Source organism: Nannospalax galili, unplaced genomic scaffold (genome assembly GCF_000622305.1).
Source record: "Nannospalax galili isolate Female #2095 unplaced genomic scaffold, S.galili_v1.0 scaffold429, whole genome shotgun sequence".
NCBI lineage: Eukaryota > Metazoa > Chordata > Mammalia > Rodentia > Spalacidae > Nannospalax > Nannospalax galili.
Genome location: NW_008360330.1, coordinates 6,003,352 through 6,015,192, shown reverse-complemented (window position 1 = coordinate 6,015,192; position 11,841 = coordinate 6,003,352). Strand labels below are relative to the sequence as shown.

The window sequence follows — 11,841 nt, the reverse complement described above, 5'->3', positions numbered from 1 at the left end:
CACTCCAGAACAGGCGAGCCCTGGATCTATTAACTGCAGAAAAAGGGGGAACCTGTATTTTTCTGGGTGCCGAATGCTGTTATTTTATCAACCAATCTGGTAAGGTTGAACATGATATAGAACAACTCAAACAGGTAGCAAAAAATCTTTCACTTAAAAATTCCCAGTACCAACAGTCATCTCAATGGGACATTTTTACAGTACTAACTCCTTGGCTTCTGCCCTTATTGGGCCCTCTGCTTTCTATCACTTTGGTGCTAACCATTGCTCCTTGCCTTGTCAGATATTTTCAGAACCAGATCCGAAAACTAACGCATACTAATTTTAATCAGTTGTTACTTTCCTTCCCTTCACATGTATACGAACACCTGTCAACCATCGAGGACCTTGTTCAGATGTATGGAGAGACAAACCCTGCTGCCTAGTGGACCCCTAAACCAGCCTACTCCCCACATCGACCCTGTCCAGCAGGAAGTAGCAAGATGACAACGGCGCCCTCTATCCTATAACACAAAAGGCTGGAATGTTAGGGTTCCAAACAGCAGCAGCTCCCCCCCCCCAACAGGGACCTACAGACTTTGGAGCCCGAAAAAGGGAACTTAGCTGATAAGCACCTTGACCTTTGAAGTCAAGGGAAACAAACTCTGCTGAGAAGCAGCCTGCCTTTCCTCTGACCTCCAAAGATAGGATAAGCAGATTCTACCTGATAACCAGAGATTTTAGAAGCTGTTTTTCTCTTAAGAGGGAAAAAGTAAACACTTCCAGACCCTAATCCTACCTGCTTTTCCTGCTTCCCCCTCCCTGATTTCTCCCCCAAACATTCCCCCCTTCTACACCCTAAAGCCCCCATATATAAAGTCCCAGCTCACAGCCCGTGGGCCGACATCTTTCCCTTCCCTGCCCTTCCCAGACATCTTTCCTTTCCCTGACATCTTTCCCTGACATCTTTCCCTTCCCTGACCTTCCCGGACATCTTTCCTTTCCCTGACATCTTTCCCTGACATCTTTCCCTTCGCTGACATCTTTCCCTTCCCCAAGGGAAAGGTGCCCCGTGCGAAATAAATCTGTATCCCGCTGAGAATTCTATCTGTGCCTTGCTGCCTCCTCCATCCACCACCTCTCCATCCGCGCACGCTCTCTCCCAACATTTTTACCTATCACTAATGACATTGATCCTATTTCATTTTTAGTAAAAGAAATTTAATCTCATTCCTTGATATGTCAAAATATGAAGATTTCCTTGATTCATTTGAAAAAAAAAAAAAGTAAAGCTAGGGGTGATGGTACAGGCCTGAAACCCCAATACTTGTGAGGCAGCGGTAGGAGGATCAGTTCATCTTCCATTACATAGAGTTCAAGACCCACCTGGGATACATAAGACTTTTGTCTAAAAAGAATTTTTTTAAAAAAATAATTTAAAGCCTTGCAATATGGCTCATCAGGAGAAGGCTCTGGCCATCAACCCTGATGACCAGAGGTCGATCCCTGGGACCCACATGGTAGAAGGATATTTGAAACAACTAAAGTTGTCTTCTAAAGTTTGTGCAAATACACACATACATACACATACACACATAAATAAGTAAGCATAATTTTAAAAACAACAACAACAAAAACAACCAAACAACAAAAGTGTTTTCTGGCATTTTCAAAGGTAGCTTGGGATGTAACTCAGTGGTAGAGCCCTTGCCTGGCATGTATTCCCAGTACTGAAAATAGGAGAAAGAAAAGAAAAACAACTCTGAAATAGTCAACTGTTGCTTTAGAAAATGAAAGCACGACTCGCTTTCAATTGCGTAAACAGGAATCAGCAAAAACTAAATACCTACTTTAGAGTCTGGAGCAAAGCCCTGGACCACTTCCCTTTGTCTACATGGTCGTGGCCATTTCATGTAAGAGTTCAGAGCAAAGTTCTATTTTAATTGGTTGGTTGGTTTCAGTTTTGGAGAATGGGTCTTTCAATGTAGCCCAAGTTGGCCTTGAATTGTAATCCTTCTCCCTTGGCCTCCCCAGTGCTGGGATTATAGGTGTGTAGCACCACACCCATTTCAAAGTTCCATTTTTTTTTAAAGATTGATTTATTTTTATTTAATTAAATTTATTTATTTATTTGGGGAGGGGGTGTTGAGACAGCATCTCACTATGTAGCCCTGGGGCTGGTGTGGAACTTGCTACACAGATTAGGCTGGTCTCAAACTCACAGAGATCCACCTGCCTCTGCCTTCCAAGTACTAGGATTAAAGGCATGTGCTCCCTTGCCCAGCCTATTCTTATTATTTTAAATTTTTTATTGCATTTTTGTGTATCTCATACATAAAACCATTTTTATACCCCCTTCACCCTTCTCCTTTGGCACCCTGCCATCACCCTCCCCAACGGAGTTCATACATTCTGTCATTTGTATTAAGGCCTATTATGTAAAGTTAGCATCCTGAGGTATCCCTCAGTGCAAGTTCATCCATAGGGTTTAGTCAGCCTATCTAGAGTCTCTCTCTTCAAGGTCAGTTCTTCCTCATCCAGCAGTAATCAGCTGCCAATAATTATTCAACTAAGATTGGGGCTTGCTGTTCATTTCCATAGTTCTGTGCTGGGTTTTTGTCTGCCTAAGTGTGCAGCAATGCAGACACCATTGCTGTAGGTTTATATGAGAGGGGTCCCAGGTGTCTCTAGGACTATTTCCATATGGTCATGTACCACCTCCCTGGCTCTTATAATCTTTCTGCCCCCTCTTCCACAATGGTCCCTGAGCCCTGGGTGGGTGGACCTCAGCATAGGAGTCCTGTCCATGGACCCACACTTGGCCAACTCTTATTCTCTACTTTTTGGTCATTTGTGGATTTTTATGTTCCTGGCCCTCTCTATTCTTATTTTTTTAATGTGTATGTACTGTGTACCTTGTATAGGCAGGTACCCATGGAGGCCAGAAAAGGGCATCAGATCCCCTGGAACTGAAGTTACAGGCAGTGGTGAGCCTCCATGTGGGTGCTGGAAACTGAATCCCAGACCTCTCAAGAGCACCAGTGCTCTTAACTGTTGAGCCATCTTTCCAGTCTTGAAGTTCTTTTTTTTTAAATGTTGTAAATTAAATGGCAGGAAAAGCAGAACTATTCAATCAGGATAACTAAAACTCTGGCATTCCTCCCTTGGAGCCCCTCTGACTCAGAAGAGCTTGCTCACCTTTCCTTAACAAATCTATGTTTACTTGGCTCTACAAACAAAAAGACGCAGGAGAAGTGGAGAGGAGAAAGAAAAAGAAAGGGGGGAAGAGAGAGGGGAGGGGGAGGGGAATGGGAAGGAAGGGGGAAGGAAAGAGGGAGGGAGGAGGGAAGGAAGGAAGGAAGGAAGGAAGGAAGGAAGGAAGGAAGGAAGGAAGGAAAGAAGGAAGGAAAGAAAGAAGGGGGAAATCAAAACTCTTAAATGCTTTTCATTAGTTTTGTTTGTTTTTGTATAATCTTTCTTAATTTGTGCTAGAGCAGACAGCCTAAACATTCCCTTCTGCCCTAGGAGAATAGCGTGTTGTCCTCAAGGTATTCTAGGTGTGAGAAGGAGAAAACAGTTCATGTGAGGTATTCAACAAATATCGTAGTACTCACTCATCATAACACTCCAAACCGGATACTCCTGTATTTGATACAATATGAAATTCTTCAGGGACCAAAGTATCTGTTAATGTCTTTGGCTTATAAAGAAAAGAAAAGGAAGCAAATATTAATAGATGAAAAATTGAGATAATTTTAATTTCTGTGCCAAAGGGACGCTGTTTATTAAGTTGAGAGATGGGGGGGTGATGTTGGTGCTAGGTTCTTTGGTTGGTTGGTTGGTTGGTTGATTGGTTGGCTGGTTAGTTGGTTTTTTATGTGGCTCTGGCTAGTCTAGAACTCACTATGTAGACCAGGCTGGCCTGGAACTCTGGGTAATCTCCTTGCTTCTGCCTCCTGAGATCTGGGATTGTATGTGTTGAACCACCATGACCAACTTTAAGAGATTTTGTTAAGACAAATAACAATATTAGTAATGTGGCTCATAGCAATGAAAAAAAAATACTATAGGGCCTGGAAAGATGGCTCAGCTGTTAAGGGGACTGGCTTCTTTTGCGGAAGACCTGGGTTCGATTCCCAGCACCCGCATGGCAGCTAACAACTGTCCACTACTCCAGTTTCAAGGGAATCTGGCACCGTTTTCTGACCTCCAAGAGCACTGCACAACATGGGTGCACTTGCATACTGACATAGACTCATACACATAAAATAAAAATAAAAAATAAAACATTTTTTTTAAAAAGAAAAAAAAACTATAAACCAGGCACACATAAGTTAGAGAAGAGATTTTTATTACGTTACAAGCATTCCTTGGTATCTGCAGAGGACTGACTTTAGGATTCCCCAGATACCAAAATCCAGGTGCTCAGTTCTGTTACCTAAAATGCTATGGGATCTGTGTATAACCTATGCACATCATTCACACTGTACCAACTCTAGACTACTGTAATATTTCATACAAGGAAATTGTATGTAAGTGGTAGTCATGCTGAATTATTTACAGAATAACAACAAGAAAAAGCCTGTCCTTGTTTAGTTCAGATCCAGTCTTTTTCAAGCATTTTCCATTTGTAGTTGTATGGTATCTGGTATGAAGAGCTCAGATAAAGACAGCCAGCTACATTCAGAAATCCTTTAACTGTTTTGTTTCTTTATTTCTTTTGTTTGCTTGGTTTGTTGGTTTTTCTTTGTTTCGGTTTTTGTTTTGTTTTCTTTTGTTTTGAGATAGGGTCTCACTATGTAACCCTGGCTGGCCTGGGACTCACAGAGATCTGCTGCCTGTCTCCCCAGTGTTGATACTAAAGATGTATGCCACCACACCCAGCCCCTTTTCTTTTGTAATTTAGTAGAAAATTAAAATTCAGCATAGCAAAATGCCAAAGGTGAGACGTATTCAACTTAGCTGGGTGTAAGGGCAAATGTCTGGGACTCAGCAAGAAGGAGGCTGAGGCGGGAACATGACAAGTTTGAGGATGGCCTGAGCCATCTCGCAAAACGATCTCAAAACAAAAAGAAAAGATAGAATTCTACAGCTTTAGATGTGAATTTCCTCTGGGGGAAGGGAGCCAATTCTAGTCTTTTCTGGTTTTGTACTTTTAAAAGCCGTGAAGCCAAGCATGGTGGCACATGTCCTTAATCCCAGCACTTAAGAGGCAGAAGGATCTCTGTGAGATCGAGACCATCCTGGTCTATATAGCGAATCCCAGGCCAGCTTGGGCTACAGGGAAACCCTGCCTCAAAAAAATCAAAATAATTATTAATCATAATAAATTAATTTAAAAAAAAGAAATAACTGGGGGCTGGGGAGATGGCTCCATGGTTAAGAACACTGGCTGTTCTTGCAGAAGACCCAGGTTCAAATCCCAGCACCCACATGGCAGCTAACTGTCCGTAACTCCAGTTCCAGGGGATCCGACAGCGTTTTCTGTCCTTCACGGGCATTACACAACACAGGTGCACTTACCTACATGCAGGCAATACATGCATACACATAAAATAAAAATTTTTTAAAAAGATAAAAATAACTGGACAGCCACACACTGCAGGTTGTTGCTGTAATCTGATATTGGTGCCTAGTTTAGAGAAACTATTTCAAGGGAAAGAATGATTTCTCCGATACTTTACCTTGTGAGGTACAATGGCACCATCCTGTGACTGTAATGACCGACCTGTAACTGGGGGACAGAGATTCTTCTCCTGAGCAATTCCTTTTATGTATTTAACATCATACAGAAAAGAAATATCCCTAAGAAATAAGAAAAATACATTTTAAAGGTAGATTTCTCCAAGAATGAATGGATAAAGTCCACACATCAGCTACTAGGGAGTAAAATGGTCACATAACAGCAGCAAAATTGCCTCTTCACCTCATATTTTATAAGAAGACTGAGACATTAGGGAGGGGTCTCCCCCACATGCTTCCTCATCATCATCACAAATGCCTCACTCACATCATGGATTCTTCACTCTCCTTAGTCTCAGATGAAGATCAGATCTCTTCCCCACAGTGGTGTGCCTGACTCTGTTGTGGTCTCAGCCTCAGAATCTCATTCCAACAGCCATAATTTCTGTGCATAACCTTGGCCACCCTACTGAGACATTCCCTTAGGTCTCAAGCTTTTGCCCTGTCTAAAAATCTTTCCTTGATCATGCTATGATGTCATCATGATCTGGCTACCTGCCTGCCTGTCTACATCTATCATTTTCTGTTAGAGTCAAGTTTCTGAAAGTACCTTGCAATTTGACTTTTGCCCACACCCCTGTTCTGAAGCTGTCCTCCAGAAATCTGATGAGAACTTCACACTACCAAGTCAATCTCCTAGCAATTAATTTTCTTCCATATTCTTACCTGGAATACTTTCCAGGTTCCACCTCCTCTCTATTTGAAGCCACACCCCTCAATTCCCAGTGTTTCAGGACACTCCTCCTCCTTCTGTCAACCCTAGCGCCCCTTCTTGAACTTTCTTTACCCTCCTCCTTGTAATCAGAAACACACAAGGTTGTGTACATCTCTCCAGCTTTTCCTCTACACCTTCTTCCTTGACGATGCTATCGAACCTCACCTTTTCACAGCTGTTACCTCTTGCAGTTTGTTTTCACCTCCCTCTATTTGCTAATGCTGCCGAGTAACATGGTCATCAGAATCTCAACATCCATACTTGATCCCTTCGCATCCTTTGCCCTCAGCATGAATCTACTGCTAACACGAATTCTACAGCCACCCTCACAGAGTGGGTTCCCAGGTCTCTCCAATAAGCCCATACACTTCTGCAGGGGAATCTCCCGAAAGCATGTTACTCATGCCACTGCACTGTATTTTCAGATGTCTCTGACCATCAACCTAACTTTAAGGTGGATTTCGGACTGATTCCTTCAGCCTGTCCATTCTTATTCTGGGGTGCTCTTTCCTTCCAGTATGGCTACAGAGGACATTAGCTGATTTTGCTGGCCATGCATCCATTTCCTCTTCCTCCAAGTGCTAATATCCTGATTTCCCCTTGAGGAATTACCTTGCTCCCCTGGTGAAGAAGTCTATCAAAAAAGATTCTCAGGGGCTGGAGAGACTGCTCTGCAGATAGGGTACTTGCCACCAAGACTGACAACCTGAATTCAATTCCTGAAGCCACATAAAGGTGGAAGGAAAGAACTGACTTCACAAAGTTGTCTGTTGACCTCCACACATGTGCTATGGCACATGAGCTTACACACAAATAAATAAAAATTAAATTAAAAAAATTATTATCTAGGACAGGCAAGATGGCTCAGTGGGCAAACGCACTTATTCACTTATTGAACAAGCCTGACCAACTGGGTTCAATCCCTGGAACTCACAGTGGAAGGAAAGAACTGACTCTGACCTCTACATGCACACAATGATATGAGTGCCACACAAATAAATAAATGCAAAAAGATTTCAATAAACCAAAAGTACACAAATCTAGAACCGTAGCTATGATACTGACAGGTATCCTTTTGGAGTGCATCTCATTTGTCAGAGAGACTGCAAGTTTCATAATCCATGATTCTACAGTTTTTGCAATCCTGTCTCTCCCAAGGCCATCGTATAAAATGAGACAGTGATTCTATCTATATACATCTATCCCACTCTCTCTTCCTTTCTTACCTTCCAGCTCCTGTTAGGGAGACAGGATGATCAATGAGGTATTTGAATTTATTCCTTCGAATAGGGTGATGCCAGACATGGTCTGCAACTCGGGGAAGGGTACCCTGGGAAAAAGCAAAATACACAAATGTCCAGCAGAGGGTGCGCCAGTTAAACAAAAACTAATTTGAATATTTACATCAAGAGCATTTGGATTTTTTTTTTTTTGAGACAGGGTCTCCCTGTAGCCCCAGCTAGCCTGGAACATGCTTTGTAGACCAGGCTGGCCTTAAGCTCACAGAGAACCACCTGCCTCTGCCTCCCAAGTGCTGGGATTAAAGGCGTGCACCACCATGCCCACTGGGATGCTTTTATAGAGAAAGAGCAGAATTTGTATTCTGTAACATGGAAAAATATTGAGATTTGGTAAATTTACATAAAACAGGTTAATGGAAATAGTTAACCCTTGAAAACATTTGTACAAAAAGGCTGAGGGTTTTTTGTTTTATGACACAGGCTATGTAGCCCAGGCTGCCTAGAACTCATTACCTCAGGGTGGTCTCAGACTCTTGGCAATACTCCTGCTTCAGCTTCCCAAGTGCTGGGATTGCAGGTACCAGTCACCATGCCTGGTAAGATCTGAATTTTCTGGTTGGTGAGATGGCTCAGCAGGTAAAAGCTCTTGCCACCTGATGACCTGCGTTCTATCCCCAGAATCCACAGTGAAAGGAAAGAAACAACTCCTGAAAGTTGTCCTCTGACCTCTACACATGCATCCCTGAACTTACACATGCACTAATAATCATTTTTTTTCTGGTCTTTTTGAGACAGGGTCTCCCTGTAGCCCCAGCTGTCCTGGAACTCACTATGTAGACCAGGCTGGCCTTGAACTCAGAGATCCACCTGCCTCTGCCTCCCAAGTGCTGGGATTAAAGGCATGTGCCACCACTCCCAGCTAATAAATAAAATATTTAAAAAATTCATTATTGCCAGACATGGTGGCACATGCCTTTAATCCTAGCACTTGGGAAGCAGAGGCAGGCGGATCTTTGTGAGTTCAAGGCCAGCCTGGTCTACATAGGGAGTTCCAGGACAGCTGGGGCTACAGGGAGACCCTGTCTCAAAAAGACCAAAAAAATTATTTATTTTTATTTTATGTGTATGCATGTACTGCCTGCATGTAGGTAAGTGCATCTGTGTCATGCTATACCCATGGAGGACAGAAGGGGCTGTTAGATCCCCTGGGACTGGAGTTTTGGACAGTTGTTAGCTGCCATGTGGGTGATGGGACTCGAACCTGGGTCTTCTGCAAGAACAACCAATGTTCTTAGCCACTGAGCCATCTCTCCAGCCCAACTAATAATAAATTTTTAAGAATCTGAATCTGGGGCTGCAACAATGGTTCAGTGGTTAAGAGCAGTTACTTCTTCTGGGGCTGGAGAGATGGCTCAGCAGTTAAGACCACTGACTGCTCTTGCAGGGGACTCGGGTTCGATTCACAGCACCCACATGGCAGCTACAAACTGTCCTTAACTCCAGTTCCAGAGGAATCCGAAGCCCTCTTCTGACCTCTGTGGGATTGCATGACACGGGTGCACTCACATACATGCAGGCAATACACTCATACACATAAAATAAAAATAATAAAATAAAATATTTTTTTAAAAAGAGCACTTACTTCTCCAGAGGACAGGGGTTCAGTTTCTAGTACCCGCATGGCAGTTAACAACCATCCCTAACTCCTGTTCCAGGGGATCCCATGCCCTCTTCTGGCCTCTGTGCATACCAGGCACACATGTGGTGCACTTACATTCATGCAGGCAAAACACTCATACAAATAAGATCTTTTTTTTCATTGAAGCTGAAATTTTTAGGATCATCTAAAATGTAAAATTCATGTCCATCAAACACTTAATGACCTGAATACCAAAAAGATGATGCTCTCAAACATGTTATATATGTGAATACACACCTTCAGGGCTTTAACTTTCTTAGGAGGCAATAAGTTTTCAGGACAGGGACCAGCATTGGCTGCATAGTTTAGAGAAAGAAGAACTTCCTCAGGGATGAATTCATTCTGAAGGGGAACAGGAAGAGGTTTGGGATTATCCATTATGGGTTTTTTCTCCATTACCTCAGGAAGTCCTAGGAAAATAATAGGAATGAAAAACTTTTACTATAGTGTTCTGGAGTCTTAAATAGAGCTTCCCAGACTGCCCAGACTATTTTATCAATCCCATGTATGCATCTATCAGAAAATGCTTCCAGTGGACAAGACAGCAACACACAATATTTAAAATACTGGATACCATCTATCCTAGAGAGGGATGAAGAGAAGGGAGGAAGGAGGGAGGATGTAAGAACATAAAAAAAATAGAAAAAAATTAGACTGGGCTACAGATAGGCCCAGCTTGGGCAATTTAGTGAGACTTCCCTGTCCCAACATAAAAAGTAAAAAAAGATCTGGGGATATAGTTCAGTGACAGGGTGCTTGCTTAGTATGTGGGATGACAACAAAATCTCTCTAAAATTTAGTCAAAGGTAATACTAGGAAAGGCTTTAGCCTAATAGATAAGGATGACTGTGTTTGATTTTTATTCTAGTACAGATCTCTATTTACCATATAGATGAAAATCCTAATTCTAATTTAGAAAAAGCCCTTAAATTTGATACAGATGTTGTAGTAAGCATGTGTGGTGTGTTATCCTATCTCCACCTTTTTTTTTTTTTTAAAGATAGGATCTCACTATATAGTCCCAGCTGATATGGAACTTGCTATGTAGGCCAGGCTGGCCTTGAACTCCCAGAGATGTCTGTCTCCTGAGTGCTGGAATTAAAGGTGTTCACCCCACACCTGGCTCCACTAACACTTTTTAAAAGTTCCCTTAAAGTAAGAGAGCGAGGACTAAAACAGGTGTTGTTTCATACAACTACTGGTATTTAAAAGAATATAAAACTCACAACCATTTGCAAACCCTATAAACAGTCTTTAAATGAAACAGGATTGTAACTTGGAGAATGATGGGGGTGAGGTAAGGAGAGGGCGAGGAGAAGGGACTGTAAATTCTATCAATGACCATGGGTTCTGTCGTGACATCCTTATTTACCTTTTGTCTCTTCCTTGACTACACACACTTTTGGGTTTTTGCATTCAGAAGAGGAAGAGTTCAGTGAAGTGTGGGACGCTTTGGGAAGAGACGTACTGAACAATGCCTCCTATCCCTCTCTGAAATACTCCTCCAGAAAGTTAACTTAGAAACAAATCACAATCCTACTGGGACTCTCGGGCTGCCCCGTAGTCCTGTAGACAAAACAAAGCAAATCAACAGAGACCCGGTGAGTGCGTATGGTCAGATCGGAGTTCAGAATTCACCTAGCATGGTTTCCCTTCTCGGGGAGCCCTGGGTGCTGTCCAGCATCACCTGACATGAGGGCGAAGGTGGTGGGACTCGGGATGTAGGGCGGGCGAGGCTCGGGGGTCCAGCGGAACGAGACGGTTCTTCAGCTAAGGCTCCCAGAAACCCGGACCCGCCTACAAACTAGATGGGTTTTCCGCCAGGCGTTGGCCACCTCGCCCTACCCTGGAACACCCTGCGTCGTCATAGCAACGCAGGACCCCGTGTCCTAGCAACCCACGGTCGGGGCTGCCTCCAACCGCGCTGGCAAAGGAGGGGGACGGATGAAAAACAGTCCCTCCATTCGCTAGTAGTGTCCATGTATTTTCAGTCACTGCATAGTAGCAATAAGGAAGAAAAAATACTTAATTGTGTCGTTGTCACAAAATCGGACAGTAGCCCTGTTCCGGCTGCGGACTGCGCAAGCGCAGGCCCGAACTGAGCCGCTCCTTCTTTGGAAGACTGTGACCATTACAGAGCAGTTTTCATCTGTGAGTCTGTCTTTGTTATTGTTTTCTTGCATATTTTTATAAATATCCAAATTGGCCAAATAAAACCCAGAGTTCTGGTTGGAAGGTAGCTCGGTGATAGAACTATTACCTGTCATGGGGAGACCACGGCTTGGGGATCACGTGGCCAGTCTTGTCCTAGCCTCCCCCCCCTTTCCCCAGTGTGTAAAGAGGGTGTATCTCGCTCTCCCCACCCCCAGCAGGGGAATCTACACTGAAACCAAGCTGGGTTTAAAAAAAAAAAAAGTCACTGGATCTTACCATTAACCTGTCAAGATGACATAAATAAACATTTA

At 43.1% G+C, this 11,841-nt stretch overlaps 1 protein-coding gene across 1 annotated transcript in view; it reads right to left on the bottom strand.

The window, feature by feature from the left end:
• Positions 1 to 11,178, bottom strand: part of Axdnd1 (axonemal dynein light chain domain containing 1) — a 107,019-nt gene extending 95,841 nt beyond the window's left edge. Inside the window, exons 1-5 of the mRNA XM_029560201.1 lie at positions 11,015 to 11,178; positions 9,614 to 9,786; positions 7,663 to 7,766; positions 5,664 to 5,784; positions 3,594 to 3,679 (exon numbers count right to left, since the gene is read on the bottom strand). Coding sequence (XP_029416061.1) covers positions 3,594 to 3,679; positions 5,664 to 5,784; positions 7,663 to 7,766; positions 9,614 to 9,786; positions 11,015 to 11,060 — 530 coding nt within the window. The 5' untranslated portion in view covers positions 11,061 to 11,178. The remainder of the gene's footprint in view (positions 1 to 3,593; positions 3,680 to 5,663; positions 5,785 to 7,662; positions 7,767 to 9,613; positions 9,787 to 11,014) is intronic.
• Between the last annotated feature and the right edge of the window lie 663 nt (positions 11,179 to 11,841).